Source organism: Rhipicephalus sanguineus, chromosome 3 (assembly GCF_013339695.2).
Source record: "Rhipicephalus sanguineus isolate Rsan-2018 chromosome 3, BIME_Rsan_1.4, whole genome shotgun sequence".
NCBI lineage: Eukaryota > Metazoa > Arthropoda > Arachnida > Ixodida > Ixodidae > Rhipicephalus > Rhipicephalus sanguineus.
The window spans coordinates 155526471-155550300 of NC_051178.1; the positions used below are offsets into that span (position 1 = coordinate 155526471).

Consider the following 23830-nt stretch of genomic DNA (forward strand, 5'->3'; position numbering starts at 1 on the left):
TAGCGGTACGTTTTCTCAAATGCGTCCCACTTGCCTTGTAGAACAGTGTTGCTATTCGCCGCGAGATCGGGCTACAGGTGGCAGCACCGTCGTCGCGCTAGTGTGGATAGGCGGTTGTCGGCGCGTATACAAACGGACACAACAGCGCTTCATTGTGAGCGATTTGACCCGATTTTCGGCAAAGAAAATGCGTTGACTGCAGCTTTGTGGTAAAATGCGCACTCTTCATTCCCGAATTAATGCACGAAGCGCGCCGAACGCTACTATTACTCGTGAGAGAAGCGCCTTCTGCCAATGAACGGGTTGCTCGCCTTCGGCAACCGTCGGCGTTTTCGCAATGGATGAAGTTCTCTTGTTTTTTTATTTGACCATGTTTAGCTTGTGTTCCACCTACTACGCACTGCTGTAGTGCGACTGAATTAAGTATTTACTTCTTGCTCATCTGCATGGATACCCCATAACAAAAAGAAAGCCTGTATTCTTGCACGATGAGTTCAAATAGCACTTCGTGCACTGCACGCTCAAATATACGTCCGCATTTCTTATTCAGTTCTCCATGAAATGATAGACAGTTGATGAAAGCTACGTGGCTGACAGCGCTTTAGCGCTACGGAGATGTTTAATACGCACACGCTTGTTTTAGGGGCGAAGCTCCTTATAGCGGCACCCGTTCGTCCCTCGTAGCGTAGTATGTAACCAGTCTTACGCTTTGACCTGCAAGGTGGTGCCGGTGGGAGATTTTTCCTGTGCGTTGTTGAACAATAAAAAATTCGCAGCGTTAGCTAAAAGCCGACTTCTTCTGTCTCTCATTCCCATTAGCAGCCATTCTTTACCTCCAAGGTAGTGCCTGGTGAGATTTCTCCTGTGCGTGATTAAACAATAAAAATTTTGTTCAAAACGCCGTTGATTGATGAAATAAACCAACAAAAGACGCCAGATGTTTTGTAAAAGCAAAACGAAAGAACGCCAGATGTTTCTAAAGCAAAACGAAAAGAAGCCAGCTGCTTAACGAAAGACGCCAGATGTTTTCTAAGCAATGGTTTTCTAAACAATGAAAATTCACAGCGTACATGTAAAATTAAAGTGCGCTGCAAGTCGTCATAACTCATCGAACCTTTAGTATAAAAGCGCCCGATCTCACGTCGGTGATGATGTACTGGGCAGAATTCACGGAAGATTCACGGTTTACCGATGAACCTCCGCAGCTTCGCCCACTCATCATCATTCACTCCGTGGATATGCTGTGATTTTTTTATTCAGTAACAGTACACAAAGGTAACCGTACAGCACGGAACTTTCTTCGATTGATTACTTGCACGGCGGTAATGGAGCAAAGGCTCGGTTATTTCACGGGATCAAAGTGCGTTTTTTCATGCGAATAATGTCCGCTGCCTTCCGTCAGTCTATAACAACGCAACACAAACGCTCAAAATAATGTAAAGAAAAAAAGATGCGGCTTCGCGTGAAATTACTACGACATAAATGTAAAGTACGTAGTTTGGATTAAATCTGATCATCAGGGCTCTTTAACACGTACATTAATCTAAGTACACGAGTGTTTTTGTATGAATTTCACCACAAGTTAAAATTGCGCAAGGCAACTCAGTTTTGCGATTTCCGTGTCATTCCATTTTCTGTTCTTTTTAGGGGACAATTGAAGTACCGAAGTGCCAGACGCCACTTGACAGAAATATTTCTCTGTAGTGGGACCAGGACCGTACACAACTAAAGCTCGTCGCGTAACCTATAAACGACAGTCCCGAAGTTATACACCTAACCACAACGCGCGTGTGCATGAGAGCCCTTTTTTTTACCACCGAGCCGCTAGAAGGCTATATTCACATGAGATGTAATACTTCTCATCTTTAGGACAACGCCAAGTGTACTTTGCAATGCGCTTGTACCACAGAGCGGCAGCTACACTGATATGACTGTCGTGAACGGAGAGTACGACGACCACACACAGCACTCTCGACAAGTGCACCCACTGATCTTATTACAGTACATATACAGCCGATCAAGGCGAAATGCTTCTTTACATCAAACGAACAAACCGCCTGCATGACGTACGCGCACATGCAAACACAACGTGGCTAGCAGACGACGCATGGAGCAATCCACACTCGGCGCGGTTCAGCCAGAAGCCGCCAGGCGGCGACTCCGCTCGATCTCGCGGCCAATCATGATTTAGTAACGCTGGCGCGAAGCGGCTCCCTTGCTGCTGCAAGAGCACCGGCAACATGCGGACGGACATACTCACGCTGACTGGGGACAGGGCAGTCCTCGAATCGTCCCGGTCGTAGACACTGGGGTACGGGGTAGTCCCAGTTCCCAAAGGGCTGGCACTGGAGCAGCGCGGAGCCCACCAACTGTCCAGGTGGATCGCACTCGAACACGGCCATGTCGAAGTTGGCGCGCATGCGTAGGCCACGCGTAGGCGTCAGCACGGGACACATGCGGTCTGCGAAGTGGCATCACCGCGCGATGGACGTCAGAACTTTCGGTCATGGTTCTACGCTGCGTGCTCACTATACAGACTCCCTTAAGTTTTCGCAGGCTCTCTGATAACCGCTTTCGCTTGGCTGTTAGAAGGTTACAAACACTCGCGGTTCCAAAAGCTTGTATTTTCGTGTACTGTTCTCGCGAATCTCAAAAGCAAAGCGTGCACAAGAGCACTACCAAACTTCAGCTTGTGTTTGCGCTGGGGAATAGAGAAAAGGTAGACAATCATTTATGATTGCAAAGAAAGACTAAGTACGCGATCACTGATTGTTACATTGGGATTTCTATCCGTTTCAGGCAAGTGCAAAACTATCGCACGTTGACTCCAAGAAGCCAGAATCAATGGACGAGAAATTATCAGGAGTCCATTAATTCAGGCAAGGAAGGACCGCAAATCCTGCTGAGAGGAGAGGAAGATAAGTAGTTGAGGTAGGCATTCACTATCACTGAAATCACGCGCGCCAGACAGCTATAGCAACGGCATGCGGGCTAAGTGTTCACAGTGTTTGAGTAATGAGTATATATTTCTGCAAATCAGTATGCTGTAGAGCAAGGCAAGGGCGTGCAAATATAGGGTTTCTCTTTTCGAAAATAAAGTTTGGTTGGCAATTAGCACTTGTCTCAGTTGTCCCTTTTAGTTCCTCCTCCGCTTTAATTCACGCCGCGCACTTACAACATTCTAAATCAGGATGTAGAAAAACACTGTAGTCCCTTCTGTGAAGATCGAAAGCGGAGCATTGCAGTTATGCAGGCAGCAGTGGTGTCATTGCCCTTCCGGTCAGCGGGAGACTACCATTTATGGATAGCGTCAGTGATAGTGGTTGTGTTAGCAAGCACGCGCATTAATTGTTAATAAATATTTCCTGGATCAATGTGAGGGCAGGGTCCTTAGAGATGTCGGGAGCAGTAACGTGCTTGAATCTCTCCAGATAACGTACTCGAGGAACCGTCGCACTGGTGCCATTTCGAAGTATATATTTTTCCTTCCTCCGTGCTAAAGTCACTGTATGGAACGCTGTCGAAGTACTTACTGAAGGGTAATGATGCGCTGCAAAGGTGCACGTGAATGAATAACGACAAGAACACGAAACGGACTCGGACATTGTACAACGATCACTAATACATTTGTTTTTATGTGGTCATGTAACTGAAGTGCTTAGCGCAGTAACACACGCGTAAAAAGCCCGCGCACTCACCCTTGACGCGCATGTGGACGGTGCGCGTCTCGGCCCATCCGCTGTGCGGGTGCGATCGGCAGGTGAAGCTCCCATCGAGGCCCGCGTGGGGCGCCGTGAACCGCAGGTGGCTCGTCGATTGCCGGTAGCCGGCGTTTTCTGCGCGCGCGCGCATTGAAGCAGCTGTTATATGCGTATGCGCGGGAGACGGCGAAAGTGCAGCTGCCGTCAACACATGTGGAAACCTCACCGGCTCTCCTCCCCGGGGTGTGCAGTTATCAGTTAGTTTTATATAGTGCTACTCCTTCTTCATAGATCGCTTACAAATATGGATAATGTATTTGTGTGCTGTATGCGTAGGTTGTCGGTTCGGTTCCCACCGGCGGTAAGGTTGTCTCGCGCACTTTCACTTACCGTTATCCTCACAATTACTACGCTTCAATTAAAAAATCCTGGCGGATCCCACGCATTGTGGAAATAGATTTCATGCGAATCAGTCAGCGAGTAGCTGCTTACGCCGAACTTTGAGACAAGTCATGCGAGGTGGATCGACTTCGTTGTGTAATTTGAGTAGCCGCGTGTAATTAAAAACGACAAATAACGCTCCCTATTCTTTCGTTGGCTTCATTATATGATAACCTTCATACAGACATGTCATCTCGTTCATATACTACTACGGGGGCACATACCACCAACTATCCCGCTAGTCATCGCATTGAGAGTTCAACCCAGGGGTGGTCACAGAATTTCTTCGAGGGGGGTGGGGTTCAGCTTATGATATGTCTTATACTTAAAGCTGAGTAGAGGGTGTCAACACCCATACTCAGCTTATAAACTCAAAGATTAAGGAGCGGAGGCGGCTGGGAGGTGGAGGGGTGGGGTTGGAGGAGTTGTGAGGACATCTGAACCTCTCTGGATCCGCCAGTGGTTTAACCAATCCCGCCTGTTGTCACATTCACTCGTCATTGAATACTGAGGTTATTGCGAACTTCTAGGTTAGGCATGTATGCGTTCCCAAATGTTAACTTCTTACTTTAGCTCACTGGGATGAGTCCGCATTTCCTGCCGGCAACTTCGGTATACATTCTACAATCGTCACTAATATATGCAGCTAGTGAATGTTGTGTAACTTGCTTTGTTTGTTTTCATATGGTGATGTAACTAAAAGGCGCTACCGAGAAGCTGTAAAACGTAGGAATATCGCATAAACTGTGTCCCCTAATGTTAATAGGTTTGGTTGGATGTATATATCAATGGGCCGTGGCTGTATCTGTTTAAGAAACGAGGGGCGGTTCATGTACTACCAATGGCGGTGGCGTTGACTTGGGCCTCCATGCTCCACTGGGGCGGCAGTCCCGGGTCGTTGCTGGTGCACACCATGTTGACCTCTGTGTAGGGCAGCACGTGCACAACGCCGCCCGGAGCGACGGCGTGCGGGAAGTTGAGCGTCACCGACAGGGTGTGCGCTGCGCGAGGAACACAGCAGCGGGTTTACTTATTAAGGTGTGAAAGGCTTGTTCACACATGCGACTAGCGCCAGTCGCGCGACCAAGTTAGTCGCAAAGGTTCGCTAATGGCCTCTTTGGTCGCAAAGCGACTGTTTTAGCTCAGTCGCTCGCTGCTCAATTTTTCAGTCGCGCAACTGCAGTCGCAAACCGCTGAACGAATCAGCTATGCAGGAACAGGACTTCAGCTTATTTAACGGGGCAATTTCAATGCAAGCAGTCGTGAATTCTGTGTGGCGACGGGTATATGTCGCAAGCAGGTGTGAAGAACATCGGTCGCTCGGAGTAGCTTTTTGGTCGCCAGTCGCAAATGGTCGCGCGACCGGTGCTGATCGCAGGTGTGAGCGAACCTTAAGTGTCTCGTTGCGCGGCCCCTTGAGCGAAACACGGCAGGCGAATTAAGTGGTACAAAAAACCCACATGACCTACGTCACTGATGGCGGTGCGCGGTGACGTCACTGTGCGTGGTCATCACGAGGTCACAGAGATCCGAAATTTGTGACGTGAAAGGGATAATTGACAACCACCTGTTTGATTCAATGACCATTTGATAGCAATTATTCCTTTCGTAACCATTCCGCCACCTTGCGGGATTCCACAGAACTCATTTGCAAAATTTGTGACGTCATCACACGACGTCATTGCAATAGTCTGAGAACGTCGAGGTAATTTAACGCGTGTCTCTCACACTGCGGCTCGTTATGTATTGCAAGAAGCCCCAATTGTATAACTTAAAGCAGCGCCAAATGGGCATCAGGTTTTCGCCTTCAAGTGTTACAGAGAGCGTAACATGCTTCCAATTTTTTTAGCACCCCTGCTTGTGACCTAGTTCTAACCCTGATAGACATGTTCTCTATGGTTATCGAAGTCCATGTCGGACTTACTCTGTAGTCTAAATATTTTTCTTGCACACGAATGTATGCTCTTCTCTCCGTGTCTTGTGAAAAGGGAAAAACTTGGTTAATCAAGCCATCTCCGTCAAGCCAGCCGAGTGCCTGATCCCAGTGGTAACGGCGACTTGGGGACATTACAGCCAGATACCGATAATAATATAAAATGAATAATTGGTCTTGGGAGATGGTCCCTTGAGAGGAAATGGTCAATATCCAAGCTGCCAAGTAGACAGACAGACAACTGTGTGAGCTGTTTCATAGATCCAAAGAGTTATCTTAAACTACAGTCGGTAATAACCTAAGAACAAATCTGAGCTCCGCCCACAGCCGTCACCATTCAGAGAGGATTTCCACAAATGCCCGATCCAATTATCGTTGCTTATTTACGTGACGTAAAGCACGTCTCGCATGTTTCAAGTAGGTGACTTTGCCATAAAGGCACATGCTCGTGTCGCTAGTTTTTCGGTCGAGAACTTGAACATCCTGGCAAATTTCAGGAGAGATTCCTAGTTCACTGCTCAGTCAAACGTAAAATTTTTAATTAGGGACAACAAACTTTTAGTTCATAATACGTGTAGTATTTATGTAAGCAGCGGAAAAATGCTTATGGTTAATACGGAAGCCACAAATCACGACTGTCTTGCACCGATGAATGACAGGCGCGCCGCAGTATACTGGGGCGGAGCTTGTACTTATTCTTAGGTTGTAACCGACTATAGGGTACTTCAGTTCTTAAAGGGACACTAAAGAGAAACAATGAATCGGCCTAGATCGATCACTTGTGCTCTGAGGACTCTAATGTCGTTAATTTCGCCATCATTGGTTTATTAATAGAGGAGAAAATGAAGTTCATAGTTTCGTTCTTAAATTTCGCGCGGAAATCTCCCCGCGTGACATCAAGGATTTCAAAGTGTACTTATCGTATTTCGGCGCCATTGGCTCAACAAAATTACCCCAAACTTGGTTTGTTAAGTCTATGGCCCCCTCAGAGGACAAGGTATTTCATTTTTACCTATTAGAAACTACGTAGTCCCTAGTAGGCGCAGTAAAAACATGTGACGTCACGGCGAATGGTGCGGAAACTTCAAGGTGGCGTCGCCACCAACATTTTGTTTTTGCGCGTTTTCTCGCTTACTAAGCGTCTTCTCGCAGCAAGCGTGGTGTTTTTGGTATCGTGAAAGAGTACTTTATATTATGAGAAAAGTCGTTTTGCTCTTTAGTGTCTCTTTAAATGAAGAGAAACCCGACGTTTTCGTTTTAGATACCCAGGTATACTACGGGCATAGGCGTGCGCAGGGTTCCCCTTCAAGGGGGGGGGGGGGGAGGCGAAGGTACATCGCAGCGCCCTCCTTCCTATTAAGTCAAAGTATGGGACAGACTCCCCTCCCCCCCCCCCCCTACCCTCCCGTGCGCACGCCTTTGACTATGGGGCAAGATGCTGGACTGAAAAAACAGAAAGAAGGCCCATGCCTCGGCTCTACCATCCAGATAAGATAGGCCGACTTACGGCTGCTGACGGCGCAAACCGGAGGCTTATCGCTCCAGCGCCCGTCGACGCAAGTCAACTGGGCTTCGCCCAGAAGTTTGAAGCTGCCCACGGGTTCGCAGTGGAAGCGTATCGACTCGCCCGGCGCGACAGCGTCGCCCGACACGACGCGACGGTTGTCGACGAACGCCTCGACCGCTGTCGGCAACTCGGGCACTACGCAGGGAAAGCGGGATCCCTGTTGGCCACCCTGCACCGACGAAGGGCAGCCCTCGGCCACAAAACACGTGGGTGGTTCCAGGTCCCAACGCCGAAAGCTCTGGCAGCGCACACTCAGCGGTCCCAGCAACAGGCCTCGACTGCACGCGAACTCGGCTCGGATCGAGTTGGATCGCATGAGCAAGTTCCGGTCAAGCAGGGGTCGAGGGCATCGGTCACCTGAGAGGAAGGGCGGCAGAAGGGTGTTAAGGCGAGTTAGGAACAGAACTGACGAAATTTAGCGTTCCAAAGCTTTTGGGTATGCTATATCACTCCCTGTGAAGTCGTTTTTGCCTCATGGCGCACGCGCGTCCGGCGGGCCGGCGTGGTTAGCTTACTCGCCACCGTATGAGGGATGGCGCTGTTCCCGCGGTGGCGACGCCCTGGAGGCGAGAGGTTACGCGGGCGCATGAGGAACAGGGCTTGCCGCGCTAGCCGACGGTCGTCTCTCGCGGGAGGTCCGTGAGGACGATTCCGCGGCTCGGTCTCGCGCATAGGCGTGCACACAGGGGGGGGGGTGCAGGGGGGGCGGCCGCCCCCCCTAATCACCTAAGAGGGGGGGCGCAAAATCTGCCCCGTACATTGCCCCTTCTAGTCCCCTAAGAAGGGGGGGGGGGCAAAATCTGCCCCATACATTGACTTAGTAGGGGGGGGGGGGCGCTGCGACGAACCTTTGCCCCCCCCGCGCACGCCTATGGTCTCGCGGACTCTCGTGGTGAGTCGAACGTCAACGATGCCGCATTCGCGGTACATTGTGTCTGTTGGGTTGTATGTGTGTGTTATATTGGGTTATTTGTCATACTACACTGTAAACAAAAATTAGCCGAGATGGGAGCTTTTCCAGCACATGAGCCCCCAAAACCCCCATGCCCCAATCATTTACTCCGTGGTAGCGGAGTGAAGTCGGCGCATGTCGTCGAAAAACGCCCCTTGCTTAATGAGGGAGTTTATGAACGACATGACCTTGTTAAACTCCCCACGGAGTTTTAGGTCACGTGGTTAGAAACTCCCTATGGGAGGTTTAAAAAGTATTTTTGGTCGTGACGAGCGTGCCGTGGTTAAAAACTCCCGATGGGAGTTTTAAAAACCATTTTTGGTCGTGACGTGCGTGCGTGTGTGAATGTGCGTGTAGCACGCCGGTGTGAAGCTCCAGTGCCTTGTGTGGGTCGCCGTGTGAGCATTTGTCGACAGACAACGAAGTTAGTGCAGCGAGGATTTGCAACGGCCGGTTGGTTTGTGTAGACGTGTAGGACGATTTTCTCCACTGAACCGTTCTGGTCAGAGACAAGTTCAACTCGCGCCAGCGTCCGACCGCGAACACATCGAGCTGGCTGTCCCGTGTTTATTCTCCCGTCAAGCGGCAATGCCCATGCACACGAGTGCAAGCCTCCGACACGCCACGGATACCTCGCTTCAACGTGCCGAGTTACGAAGAAGTGCGAAGAATAATTTCATCGGTAACAAAAGTAAGCTGTTGCGATCGTCAGCGGGTTGTTTCTGGAGTTTCACCCATAGAGTTAATATACAGACTCTAGAGGAAAAGCTCCCCATAGGGCCCATGCATTGAAACCTATAACCGTATGGGTTCCGCCATGATGGAACAAAACGATCGATGCCAGCATTGCCAGACCCTGAGACGCTCGCTATATTTGACGGTAGTAATCAGTTTTAATCTACCAACCTAAGCCAGCTACGCGCTGTTCAGAGAACATCAGCTGTGTTTTGATGCGTGAAGCCGTGTTAGTGTACGGTTGTCTGTGCAGCTGGTCCGGTTAACAGTTAAAATTTCCACCTGTTTGTGCATAATTTTTACTAGGCACTACCTACCAAAGTTTCTCCGTTCGCTGGCACAGAGGACACTCGACAGATTCGCAGCTCGAAGCAAAGTCCGTAGGCCGTGGTCGCGCGCTGATTCGACTTGCAATGGCGAGACACCTGTATCCACGTTCTTTTTCAGCTCATTGCTGCCGTACTTCAGCGCAGAGAGCCGTAAAGCAGAAAAATGTCGATTGCAGCATGCAGCGGCGAATGTGAGTGAGACATCTCCCGAAAGCTTCAATCGAAACTAAAGTTACACGGCCCACGAAGCTTTATCGCCGTTAAAAAGTATAAAAAAAAATCGGTTGCGACTAGTTCGTACATAACTTTCAGGGCTTGTCTCATCTCTTCTTTGCCGTCCGTCCTGGTTTGCACTGATGCACTGAAGTTTCCAGCTCGAAAGAAAAAAGGGCTGTCACATGAAGTCGAGTGGTATGCGGCGACAGGAAACGCACACAACGGGACACTATGACAACTACGAGATACACGTCGCGAACGAAGTTTCAGGGGCTTTAACACGACGCGCAAACCGGCGCAATCGGCCGCAAGCACACACTCGCGTACTCGCGAGTGTTGATATGGTGGTGCCATCTAGTTAACTAGCCTGCAAACGCTCCTTTCCGCGCGCAGTAAATTGCATAAATAGCCGTCGTATTCTTTCGCAGACGTATTCAAAATAAACACAAAACAATATCCGCAAGTTTTTAATTGTGCAGATGCTTCTTTAGGATTGATATGTGATGGCAAGAATGACAACGTTCCAAGATGTCAGCGTTCTTGTGGTTATAGGTCTCGCGGCCCAGCTTTTCCTCTAGAGTCAGTATATTAGCTCTATGGTTTCACCGGCTAAAACCACTAAAACTTCGAAGCAGTAAGAAGTAGGCTTCGCTACGTCGTCGGCATCAAGCCGGCCGGCGGCCGGTGTGAGAGCTGCGCCGGCGACGCGCTCGCTCCGAACCACCGGCAACGCTTGCTTCTCGGAGTGTCACCGAAACGATGTTTCACCGGCTGCAACTTCTAAGCGGTAAGAAGGCTTCGCTACGTCGTCGGTACCAAGCCGGCGACGTAGCGAACTCGCACCGCCACACCGGTCGCCGTGGTGAGTTCTACGAGCTCGCACCGGCCACCGGTGAAGCAGAGAATATGTTTCACAGAAAATAAAAGCTGCTGGAATGAATAAGCTTAAATTGTCTCTTTTGCGCCATGCAACCACCGCTGTCAAACGTCTAGCGAGAAGGCGAGCGCCGATACGAGACAGACTGAACCAACGTGCGACCGCCGATGTACTGCGAACAACAGGAACCGCGACTACGAGCCGTCTCGTTCGTTGTAAGTGCATCGCTCCGTAGCTAACGCGGACAGCGGACTCGGATAGCGGCAGTGTGTGTGTAAAAAAAACGGCGACGAAAACTGTACAGCAGCAAGTATTTTGTGATCGCGAGCTGTCGTTCATCGTATAGCCGTGCCGTACTCCTGGGAGAGGCCTAGCGACGCCGTCGGCCACAACGCGGTATACCGGCGGGGCGACGCATTTCTTCGCCGGTGTTGCTCGTGAATGTGTGCCGCTGAAGCGTTCGTGCACGGCCGCTCGTGGTTCGTGTACGATTATGTGCATTTTACAGACTCACGCACAGTACTGCTAAGGCGGATACATCCCATGCGACAGAGTGCCAGCTGATAATCAAAATTCGCTAATTAAGAAGGCGTTGAATGTTAGGCGGGTTTATAGTAAAAGATAGGTGTGCCTCAGTGGTATCTAAAAGCTCATCACAAATTTACACGTACGCCATGAATGTTTGTTGCTTAATTTCGGGGAAAAGAAGTGTCCCATCTGAGCCACATTGGAGGTCAAGATGTGGTGCCTATATATACTCGGTGACCAAAGTTTGGTTGTGAAGCGCTGGTGGTGAGTTGTTGTCAGTGTGAGTGTTGTATTACTTTGCGAACGTTGTGTGCATGTTTGTGTACGTGTGATCCAGTTTGCGTGTTGCGATGCTAATTTAATTAAAGAGCGAAAAGCATTTTTTTTTCTTTTTGATGGTTATAAAAATTTACTCCCATATTTACCTGGAAAAGCTCCCCTATGGATGTAAACAAAAACTCCCCTCTGTCCATCCAAAAACCCCGTCCTGTTGGGGAGTAAATTTTTTACGCCGTCCGGACGGTGTTTTTAAAACCCCCATCAGGGCGTGCGCTAGAGGACAAGCCATTTACTCCCATCTCGGCTTATTTTTGCTAACAGTGTACTGTAGTTATTTGCAAGATTCGGCTGGCGGGCTCGCCGTGTGTAAAAGTTTCCAATAAATGCCCATGTGTTCGTTTCACTGCGGTGTGTATCTGCGTACTTTTGTTCCATGACCGGCGCTTTTTAGACTCCACAAGCTTCTCGGTGAACTATGAGGGGGAGCTACGTGGACCGAAGGTATACTACGACGCTATGATGGCTTGCTGCTGTAATTGTAAATGTTTAAAACAGAAGAGGATAAGGCAGGAAGTTTCAACGATTATGTTAGGTATATGGCGTCCACTATTCACACACGCAAGTAAATCGGACAAGTTAGAGGCCACTGATATTTGTGTATGTCTATACGTCTGTCTATAAGACAGAGGTTCAGTGTAAGATGGAGGCTTGATCTAATTAAAATTGTGGACATGGAATGCCGCAAGTATCGCTCTATGTATCGTTTTTTTAGTGCTGCATTACGGCATTCAAAATAAAAATAATAACAAAAAACTTATAAGTAGTAATGTGGCTCTGCAGCTTGCACAAAGTCCAGTAACGTTCTGCAATTACAGTTGTCTTGACTTCACTTTCTGAAGACACCAACAAGGAGTGATAGAACAAGAGGAAGCGATAAAAAAGTCGATAGTGCATACACACAAGAAGCGTGCAATGAGAGGCTAGTTGGTAAGACAAGGGGTAAAAGACATAAAACTACGCCTAGGAACAGGACACAGAAAAGAAATGGACAGGTCGAGCGCAGACACATTCTTTCTTAGGCAAAAGCCTAGGAATCCCGCCTCGAACGTCGTAGCAGCGATGAAGCTGGCGCACAATGCGAATTGCTCTTCAAAGGAAAGGCGACATAGAACAGAGCCCCATGTACAAACGTTCACCTTATGTTTTTTTACCATGTGTACACACCTCGTGCTTCAAGGGTGAGCGTCACTTCATCGTCGCCGTCCGAGCAGATGAACAGTCCGCGGCTGCCGTCCACGGGGTCCATCCGAATCGTGGACGTAGGGGTGGTCAGGAAGGTGCCCTCTGCGAGCCACGTGGTCACGATTAAAGATTCATAAGGCCTCAGTAGGCCATTCGGGCTGCAAACTCAAACATACGCGCCCTCTGGAAAACAACAAAAGGGTATAGTGTAATACCGAAAACGATCCAACAGTTGGCCTGACACGTTCTTCATCACCTTACAGGTGTAATGCGAGCAAGACAGGGATAGAGACGATGCAAGCTGAACACCAGGCGAATACCTTGCCGTAACGTTGACATCCAGTCTCCACGACCATTGATGTAGTACAGGAAGAAAGTATTGGAAGAATCTCGCCTCATACATCATTTATACGCGGAGAAGCAAAATTGAGCGACCTAGCTTAAACCGTTCTGCGACTGCTTCAGCCGTATATAGCTACTTACGTCCGTACTAATTGCATTATATTGTGTTTCCTTTCCTCGTTTATACAACCAACCAGGTCCTATTGCGGGTCTTGCGTGCGGGACGGAACGCGACATGATGATTTAGCTTATTAAGGCAAAAGCCTAATATGTCTTATGAGTCAAGAAGTTTTCGAGATTTGTCGAGACTTGAGGATACATCGCGAGACCTTGTCGGCGGCGCAAGTGTCAACGCGAGTGATAAAAAAAAGACCAAGTAATAAACGTCGGTCAAAAATCACGTGATAATCAAGAGAATATGTGCGCCTGCAGTCGGCGTACCAAAAGTCACATGACCCCAATGTAACATTACTCCATCAATGATGTTACCCTGCGACGTCATCTCGGGGTCACAGATTGCCATAATCTGTGACGTCATGAGGATGTCATCGCACGGCATCGTCGCTTCGTCAAAAGGTGGGCCGATCACGGGGGCAGCGCAAAACCACGTTTGGTGCAGCAAGATTTCAGGGGGAGGGGGGAAGATCAATACAATATACTCAGAGGGAAAAGATGAACATGGCATTCGCCTTCCAGTCGTCTTAGACAAATGCACAAAATACTTTTTACGTCAACATTGTATGAGAAGAATATAGCTAGGACACATCGGTTTACGTCATTGCGCTCACCCTTGACGAATACGTCCATGTTGGCGTCCCACTGCCAGGTGGGTCTTCCGCCTCCTCCGCCCATGGTGCGGCGACACGTGATCTCGACGGGTGCGTCAGGCGGCACCACGTACAGGCCGCCGGGTCCCAGCACGTAGTCGGCTTTCACGCTGGTCACCAGCCGTCGCTCTGCGAATACACAAATGCAAAGTGTAGCGTTGTACGCGCGCGCGTCCTTATATCCGCCTACCACCGCTACAGCACGCTGAAACACACACACACACACACACACACACACACACACACACACACAATATATATATATATATATATATATATATATATATATATATATATATATATATATATATATATATATATATATATTGTGTGTGTGTGTTACTCTCTCTCTCTCTCTCTCTCTCTCTATATATATATATATATATATATATAGATAGATAGAGAGAGAGAGAGAGAGAGAGAGGCAGAACTACAGCAAAAAGTAGCCAAAGTAATCAAGCCATTTAATCTTATTGCCAAATTTCTAGCTAAATGGTAGAAAAGCGGTATTATGAAAAGGGTTTTCATTAATTATTATTGAAATATGAATAACATAATTTTGAATCAGCAATAAAATAGAAATAAAGCAAACTTTCTTTTTTCCTCTCGCTTGGTCGTCAAGCCATAAGCAAATTGCAAATCAATGGACAAATTATAAGTTCCGTGATTTGCAGACAGAGTAAGATTGGGACATTCCAGCCAACCATTTAGCAGGAACATTAATCGCACAAGCAGGTCGTGCTTGAAGTCGCCTACCGAATATGATTAGTAAGTATATTGCCAGTCCAGCTTCAAGTACTGATATCTGGTTAAAGATGACCAGTCAAGCTTCATTTTGTTGCGGATCTCTGTTTTTGTCAAGTTGACACGAGAGCACGCGCTGTGCAGCAGCATTAGAAACTGCCTCGTAGTGTCAGCATCGATGGCGCGCAGCGGAACAGCCTGCTAGCCACGCGTTTGCCAACATGAGCGCAACTATGCAAGTTTGATAGCTAAAAGGCGCACTTAATTTTCTTAGTTAATCTTCAGAACTTATTTTTGCAATTTGGAAGTTCTGAAACTTCCCTATTTTTCCCTATTTCCCTGAAACTTTCCTATTTTTAATTTTTGTTTAAACTTATAAAACCACCGAAATCTTGGCCAGTCTCCCACAGTGGGTGTCAATCACATTGACTTGGCAAACAAGAACTTCGTCACTCCGTCTTGGCAGGCGCGCCGTGCGTTACGTAGAGGTGCCTTGATGAGCACTAGATGCTGGCACAGAAAAGGTGTGTGTGTGTGTGGGGGGGGGGGGGGGGGGGGTTACATGCGTGTGCATCATCTGACACGCCAGAAATGCTTGGAAAACATAGGTTAGCGTTAGGCTTGCTCGGTATTTAATGTGCAAATAACAAGAGAAATGGCTAGTAAATGCGCCAAAGTTTTAGAAGTTCAAAATAGCCAGAAAGTAGCCGTGGCGCCAACCTGAAATTTTTGTCGCCAGACGGTGTTGCAAAGTAGCCAATTTAGCGCAATGTGGCCACCAGCGGCAACCCTGACGCACAGGAAAATTAAAATGCGGACTGCGCGGCCAAAACTGCGTCACCGCAGGGCCAAGGCGCCGTTTCATAGTGCAAAGGACCAATTGACAATATCGCTGCTGCGTAATGTTGCCCATGGGCAATATTACGTCACTTCGCGTACAAGGTGGATTGGACAGGCGCTGGAGAGGGGCGCGGGGATTGTCTTTAGAAATGGAGCGGCTGCGCAGCGCACAGCGCTGTGATATTCGCAAAATGTGATCGCCGCGGCCTTCTGCACGGAATAGCGAGCTTGTTTGGGAGGTTAAAAAAAATGTCGGAGCCTTTTTACTGGCCTACCAGTCAAAAATCTCGTCACCAAGCAGAACACCAACGCTCTTTTTAATAAAAAAGAAACGAATTTAACAGTCTTTTCAGATGAAAACGCGTGATAACTCAGAAACATGTGTCATTTGGCCGCGCGCAACGTAACATTTCCAGACCCTCACAAAATCCATAGACAACGCAGCGACAAGGAAAACACTGAAGAGCAGTGGACGCAGCTCTGAGCAGTCCGACATTAGAGGGACAATTATGGGCAGTCCAACGGGCCCACGAGGCGGCCGAAAGGCTAGGTCTTTCGGTCCCAACGTGGGAGCGGCCCGCTTCGGGCTAGGAAACTAGCACGACCTATTAGACCACAATGAAGTTCTTTCATCCATCCATCACATCAACTTCCCGGAAGAGCGAAAAGATCTATGCGGTCGGTGTCAGTGTGCGTAACAAGAGCCAACGTTGCAAGAGCTAATCTCTAACCCTTTCCTGCTCGGCAGGAAGTGACGGGGTCGGATCCGGCAGATCCGCAACTATAGACGGTCCGCACAATCGTCTTGGAGTGGTATAGAGCCAGTTGCCTATTCTTGCGGTGGGTCGCCGAAGCAAATTATTCACGAGCAGAGTGTTTCGCGAACAGCATTCACCTATAGGTTGCGGTGAAAGATGTTTGCTGTGCCGTTGCTGCTACTTCTGCTGGTCGCGAGACCCACTATCTGCACTACGTCGGTCGACGCGCGTGCGGCTGTGCGCGAGTACTCGGAGCAGAAGGATCCTCACGGACGCCTGCGACTCGCCATAGCTACGGGCAGTGTGGTCAGGTTGGACGGAACGCACTGCAACGAGACCGACACGCCACTGGCCGTGTACGTGGACGACAAAGGCAGAGAACCGTCGCTGTTGGATCCCGCCCTCTTCTCCGGACTCGTCGAAGGCGGCCGACTCTTGTACTTGGAGACGAGGTGGTGCTTCGAGACTCGCCAACGGGGTTCCGAGAACGCCTCCCTGGGATGTTACTCGGATCCCAAAAACAACACCGTACTGATCCCGCTTGGCGGTAAAGTGCGCGGGTCCGTGTTTGCGAGATCGTGCGAGGTCGAAGATGATAAATTGATTAGTCGCATGTCAGAAGTTTTCGATACCACCGACGCCATCGCGAAATGCCCGTGGCGAAAGTATCCAGTTGGTTCGGTGGTTATGGTGAGATGCGATGGATCTACTAAATCGGCGACATTCACTTGTAACGATGATATGCAGTGGTGGGAAACGGATGGATGTGACGAAGAGCGGTTGCGCGCGGATACGCAACCGTCATATTGGCAATATGAGTCCGCTAAAGAAACGTCAATCGACTGGGTGAAACGGTTGCACATCGGTAAACTTGTTAGCGCTACTATCGGAGGTGTATCTCTTGCGTACGCCATGTACCATGGTTGCCGGCGCAAGTGCCGGGGCAAGAGCGAAAGATCGCCGCCGTTAGTTTCGGTGGAGGACTCCATACCCATGCCTGCGCCCTGAACTGTCCATGCTAAGGTACAAACAGCCGAGTTCTCCCTTCGCTCACCGCGTCTACCAAGCCGTTTCGACACGTAAGGAATACAAATTATCCTAGCTTTTCACCAGTGTTCAGGTGTGTTCGTGTGCGTTACTCTTTTGCGTCCCGGAGTTCATTTGTGTTCCTCAAGGTGCATGCGTACAATGGTGGATATCGCGAAGACGAAAAAATTGTGACGGAGGCTTTGTAACCAAAAGGGCTGCCCAACTGATTGGTGCGATGGACAGCCAAGAGATCGAAATCCGCTGGTTCCCTGCACATATGGGTTCTGTCGATCCATCTCGGAAGAATTTAAACGAGGTGGCTAACGCAGCTGCACGAGGACTTACTATGCGTGCACTACGCGACCAGGATCGCGATAATATGCAGGAGGAGAACAGGAACCGAATACTTACATATAATGAAGCGACGAACCATTATTGTATGAACAGAAGAGAATTCCCAGTGTCACACGCTAAGCTCAATAGAGCTCAAGCGGTGACTCTGAGATTGTTACAGACAGGAACTTACCCGAATACAAATTTTATTAGCAAGATATATCCAGAAAGAGAGCTACAAATCAAGTGCGAGAAGAGTAATGGCATCATTACTCTGGATCATATGCTTTGGCAGTGTCCTGTGGCTTTCACAGACTGTGACAATGAAAGAGACTGGTGGCAAAGTCCTTCACAGCGGAGCTCTCTCAGATCAAGTACAGGCCGTCCAGAAGGCCCACGATACGGCGGCAAGGTTAAACTTTACTGTCCCGACGTTGGAGCCGCCTGCATCAACCTAAGGGTCGATCTTCAGGACCCGAATAAAGTTCATCATACCATAGCGAAGGTCCTCACGTATTACGAGTGCGAGAAGCAAGAGGAATTGTTGCTACCTAACAACCTTGTATGTTTGCGAGGTGCTTGCTGTGTACAAACAAGGTCTTTCCGCTAACCCGTGCCAAGATTTAAAAGAAATTAACGCGGACGTTATGTACGCACTTAGATGCAGTGAATTCTTTATTGTACACTGTCATGTTGAGCAATTCAGACGGTATTGTTTACATTGAGTTGAGGAATTTAACAATACTTTCTAGCTAACATTTATAGTAGTATTTCTTTAGGAGCAAGAGTTTTCCACGAAGAAGGTGTACAACTTGTTGATAAATGTGGTAATATACAGTTATGGTATCTAATATGGTCTTGAATTTTCTGAGCTGCAGATGATGTGCGCGCAATTTGGAAAAATGTACTAAGGGAGCAACCGACTATGCTTAAGGAAATTAAAATCACTGGCCCCAATTCGCATGTTGCAAAATATGCGCGCTATAGACTGATTAGTTGCAAAATTGATTAGTGAAGTTTCAGTAATTTTGTAATTATGCGTTCCGATTTTCAGTTTAACTGGCAGCCACGCCTTCGGTTAATCCAATTGTATGCGTAAACTTTTGCTGCATGCATGCTACAGACGGCATTAAAAATTTTGTTGGGGATAAAATAAAACACCTGACGTGTTGAAAAAGTTCCGTAAATTGTGCAGTGCTTTCCCAACACCCTCAGATGTGACCTACGAGAGTTTATGGGTGCTGCGAATACTTATAAACTACACTAAGTGTGAGAGAGCACCTGTTGTAAATTGCCCGACTTGTGATTGCCTTCTACAAATTGCCTGAATTATACAAAAGGCACAACCCGCTACAGTTCGTAAATACTCTGTCACAAGTGCGAAAATATTGCGGCGAATTTCGTTAAGGGAAGCTCTCCTAACGTGCTAAATATTTAATGCAGTTAAGCGGAGGTGTATAGCCGCACAGATTTCATTACACTCTTACAAGAACGGATAGCCAATTTTATCAAACATCAAACATTATATAGCCAACATTAAGCAGTTGTGCGAAGCCAACAGTAGGCTTCGCACAAACTAAACACTTCTTTCAAAACTAAGTAATGACTCGATTATACATTTACTTGATAGTTTCCATACGCCCTGCTGGACATAGTTGGTGTCTCTTTATTTCTCATGGTGTGTTTTTTTTTAATGAACTGAGGAACTACTTCTGAATCCCCAGCTTACTTCCCATCGGATGCTTCGCATTAAAGGAAAGTTTTCAGCACAACTTCTTCCTACGTGGTTATCCATGGAGTTTGGCAGTGTGTCTCCGACGGCGTAAGGCCGGATCATATTTGTCCTCTTTAAATGATCCCTGAAACGTTTTTTTTTTCCTTTAAATTGTGGAAGCACTCACGCTACCGCTTCGTATTGTCTCTTTATTTGTCCCGTGTGGTTTTGCGGTCACCTTTGCTAATCATGAATCGCCATCTGGCCTACACCCACACTCTCGTAGGCAACAACAAAAGCGAATCATTCGCTCCATAATGAAAGCGAAGCATCTCGTACCAAGGAAACTACGGCTGAATAAAGGTTACGTACCGTCCTTCCCAGCCGCGCTTTTCCCCCTCAAGTTCATCGCCGAGCGGTCGGAGTCGCGGTTAGACTCCGCCTTCCACGACGGTTGCTCAGCCGATGCGAGCAGGATCGCGGAGGCCACGCTCCACGTTCGTCTGCAGTTGATTACTGCGCCACCATGTGCCACCGCAGACCGCCCTGCCGCTCACATATTATTCTCGTACAAAATCTAAGAAGCCTCTCAGATCGCTCGCACCAGTGATGTCGCAAAACCGTGCCGCGTCTCTAAATGCAAGGGCGGTCGAAAACTCGGTGCGACGGAGCGGCTGCGATCCGTTGAGATGCACATGTTTAACGCCTTAGAACAAAATACACACTATGAAAGCAAAAATCAGCGCCCCCGATGGTTCACTAATGTATTTCCCAATTATTCGTTACGTCGGTCTAGACGTATTAATTGCCGTTTGCGGCCCGTGTGTTCATATCTTCATTCTTAGTGGACCAGTGGTGAGTAGTGAGTCATGCCCAAATTCTGTGTGGCACGTGCGCGCGCGCTAGGAGTTTTCGTGTACATAAGACGGGCGAATTTTGGTTTCGCCTAGCCATATGCAGCTTGCCTGCAAAAAAAAAAGTACTCCTTTTGGCTAGTTCTGACTTGTCACATACATAACTGTCTTTAAAGATACACACCAACTCTCTTTGAGAGATCATTGTACTCTCTTCGGAGAGTCGTGGGAGGTGCGACTCTCCAAAAGAGAATAAAAGAAAGAAAAAACTCCTTATTGAAGGACAAGGTATCCAGCCGGCGTATATAAAGTCGCCTACATGCTACTCTGCATAGGGGAAGGGGATCGATAACAGAAAGGCCCTACGAGCAGGCAGCTAGGCGGGCAAGAAAAGAAAATGGAAAAAAAAGAGAGAGAAAATATATCATCGTGGAATGTGGAAGTGAGAACGTAATGGTTCTGACGTAAGTCACTTTAGTTTATCAATTAAGTTAATGCCCTCGAGGAACCGGAACAGAAATTTTAAAATTTGTCTTCGATGAGAAGGCATAGTTCCAAGTATTTTCCCCAGATCTAGCGGTGCTTGGGAAGTTTACCATATTCTACATTGGAGACAAGTCCTTTCCTCTCTGTACGCTATAGCAATCTAACAAAATATGTTCCATTTATTTATTTATTTATTTATTTATTTATTTATTTATTTATTTATTTATTTGTTTATTTATTTATTTCAGTACCTTCAGGGCCCGAAGGCGTTACAGAAGGGAGTGCGTACAATATACACAAAATGAAGAGAACAAAAAAAAATGGCTGCTAAGAGGCTGCTAGAAGGCTGCTAATTGTTTCTGATGTGCCACAGTTGTCACAGTATGGGTTAGTGGTCAAACCAAGGTGGCACATGTAGCTATATCGGTGAATGCTGCGTTGAGGCGAAGTCGGTGACAGAGTGTCTCTACGTGACGTGGAAGGTGATGCGGAAGTATTCACTTTAAGTCGGGGTCTATGGAACGGAAAAAGAGATCTCGACGCGAAAGATTCCATAATTCATAGTTAACCCGTATCTTTAAAGAGAATTATATACATATGTGGCAAGCCAAAACTGTATATGTAGTGTGTGTGTGTGTGCGCGCGCGCGCGCTAACTTTACTGTTTTCCTTTTGTTTTCCGTTTTATAAAATAACATACTGAAACATTCTCATTTTCTAGACGACCATTCTAGTTAGATTATCCGTACGTAAACGCGTCTCAATTGAAACGATAAATTAAAAACGGCTGTATATTATATCAGCATATTCCATTACCCTTGAGCACATTGCTATCCACACCTGGCGACTGTTCGAAAAGATCGCCACGTTCTAAACTGTGCGTGTTGCAGTTGCAGGCAAAATTCTTGTCACGGCATGTATCAGTAGGCGCAGAGTTATCTCATCCAGCTGATTCACAAGGAGGTGCTCTGCCGGTCGTCCACCGCTGCGTTCTGTATAGAGTTGGACGCAAATATTGGATACTGATAAGCTCTGATAAAAAGGCGGAGCATTCCAAGAACCGGAGCAGGCACGCAGGAACGTCGCCTCGGTTCGATCCTCTCAAGAGACATAACACGAGCCTATCTTTATCCCTCTCCTGCGCAGCATGTCGCGGATAGAGTAGATCCGAAACTATAGACGGGCACAATCGTATCAACGGTAGAGACTGCAGTGCGTACGCTTGCGGTGGGTCGCCGAAGTAGATTGTTCACGAGCAGAGTGTTTCGCGAACAGCATTCACCTATAGATTGCGGTGAAAGATGTTTGCTGTGCCGTTGCTGTTACTGCTGCTGGTCGCGAGACCCACTATCTGCACCACGTCGGTCGACGCGCGTGGGGCTGTGCGCGAGTACTCGGACAAGAAGGATCCTCACGGACGCCTGCGACTCGCCATAGCTACGGGCAGTGTGGTCAGGGTGGACGGAACGCGCTGCGACGAGACCGACACGCCACTGGCCGTGTACGTGGACGACAAAGGAAGAGAACCGTCGCTGTTGGATCCCGCCCTCTTCTCCGGACTCGTGAAAGGCGGCCGACTCTTGTACTTGGAGTCGAGGTGGTGCTTCGAGACTCGCCAACGGGGTTCCGAGAACGCCTCCCTGGGATGTTACTCGGATCGCAGTGGCAACACCGTACTGATCCCGCTCGGCGGTAAAGTGCGCGGGTCCGTGTTTGCGAGATCGTGCTACCTCGTAAATAATGGATTTATTAATCACATGGCAGAACGTTCCGGTATCGCCGATGCCATCGCGAAATGCCCTTGGCGAAAGTATCCGTTGTTCGGTGGTTATCGCGAGGTGCGATCGATCTGCTAAAATCGGCGGCATTTGTTTGTAACGATAATATGCAGTGGAAAACGAACGGATGCGACGAAAAGCGACGGCACGCGGTTACACCATTGCCATATTGGCAATATAGGACTGTTATAGTGCCAAGTTTCATCAAGGTACAGTCTAAGGAATGGCGCATCGTGAAATTGACTGCCATTGTTATCGCCGCTGTTCTCTGGTGTTTAGGTGTTGCGATCGGCATGTACCGCGGTTGCCGGCGCATGTGCCGGCGCACGCGCGAAAGACCACCGCCAGCGTGGTAGTAATTTCTGGGGACGCTATCCCATGCATGCGCCTTGAATCGCCCATGCAAAGGTACAAGTAACCGCGTTCTCCTTTCGCTCACCGCGTCGACCAGACGGTTTCGACTTGTAGGATTACATACAACCCTGTAAATTTTCACCTGTCCTCAGTTGTGCTTGTCTGTCTGTATGACATAACGCTTATTTGCGTACTACGCAGTGCGTGCATATACCGATGGATATCACGATCACTAATAATAATATAATAATAATAATATATAATAAAATATATAATAATATAATAATAAATAAATAATAATAATAATAATATAATATAATAATAATAGCTGGGATTTAACGTCCCAAAACCACAATATGATTATATCACGAAGACTAAGAAATTGTGACGGACCAAAAATTCTCACTCATTACAAGTAGAGAAGCAAGACATTATATCGATCTAAGCAACAAGCTGGTATGTTTGCGGATTGCTGCAAATACAATACCTTTAGGCTAACTCGTGCCAAGCTAAAAAAAAATGTACGTGTGGTTTGTAAACGCGACATATTCATTATTAGGGCAAGAGCCTTATATGCCTCATCAAACGCGAAAAGTGGTCGTCGGCGTCAACACGTGTGATGCAAAAAACCTCATGTGATGACGTCGTTATGTGACGTCACAGTTCGCGAAAATTTGTGACGTCATCAATAACGTCACATGATGTCGTCATCACATGACGTCGCTTAGTCAAAGGTGGGCCGATCTCGGAGCCCTGTAAAACCACGTTGGGGACAGAAGCTTTTGGTAGGGGGGGGGGGTCAGTGCATTCGACTGAGAAGAAAAAGAAGATGGCTTTCGCCTCGAGTCGTCTTAGGTGAATGCACAGAGACCATGCGACTTTTTGTTCACTGTCCTGCTGTGCAATTCGCAGTATTGTTTACTGTGTTAACTCACCGTTCGATCGTGCTTCGACGTGCTGACCCGTGTGCTT

The 23830-nt window shown here is 48.0% G+C and overlaps 2 protein-coding genes across 2 annotated transcripts in view; one reads left to right on the forward strand and one right to left on the reverse strand.

Annotated features, from left to right (window-relative positions):
• LOC119387525 (uncharacterized) overlaps nt 1-23830 on the reverse strand; it is an 85009-nt gene that overhangs the window by 1148 nt on the left and 60031 nt on the right. Inside the window, exons 5-10 of the mRNA XM_049414190.1 lie at nt 13931-14098; nt 12783-12902; nt 7583-7999; nt 4982-5143; nt 3699-3836; nt 2261-2461 (exon numbers count right to left, since the gene is read on the reverse strand). Of these exons, the coding sequence (XP_049270147.1) occupies nt 2261-2461; nt 3699-3836; nt 4982-5143; nt 7583-7999; nt 12783-12902; nt 13931-14098 (1206 nt within the window). The remainder of the gene's footprint in view (nt 1-2260; nt 2462-3698; nt 3837-4981; nt 5144-7582; nt 8000-12782; nt 12903-13930; nt 14099-23830) is intronic.
• The window catches only part of LOC125757679 (uncharacterized), a 34057-nt gene continuing 32182 nt past the window's right edge, over nt 21956-23830 (forward strand). Inside the window, exon 1 of the mRNA XM_049413535.1 lies at nt 21956-22090. Within this exon, the coding sequence (XP_049269492.1) occupies nt 22028-22090 (63 nt within the window). The 5' untranslated portion in view covers nt 21956-22027. The remainder of the gene's footprint in view (nt 22091-23830) is intronic.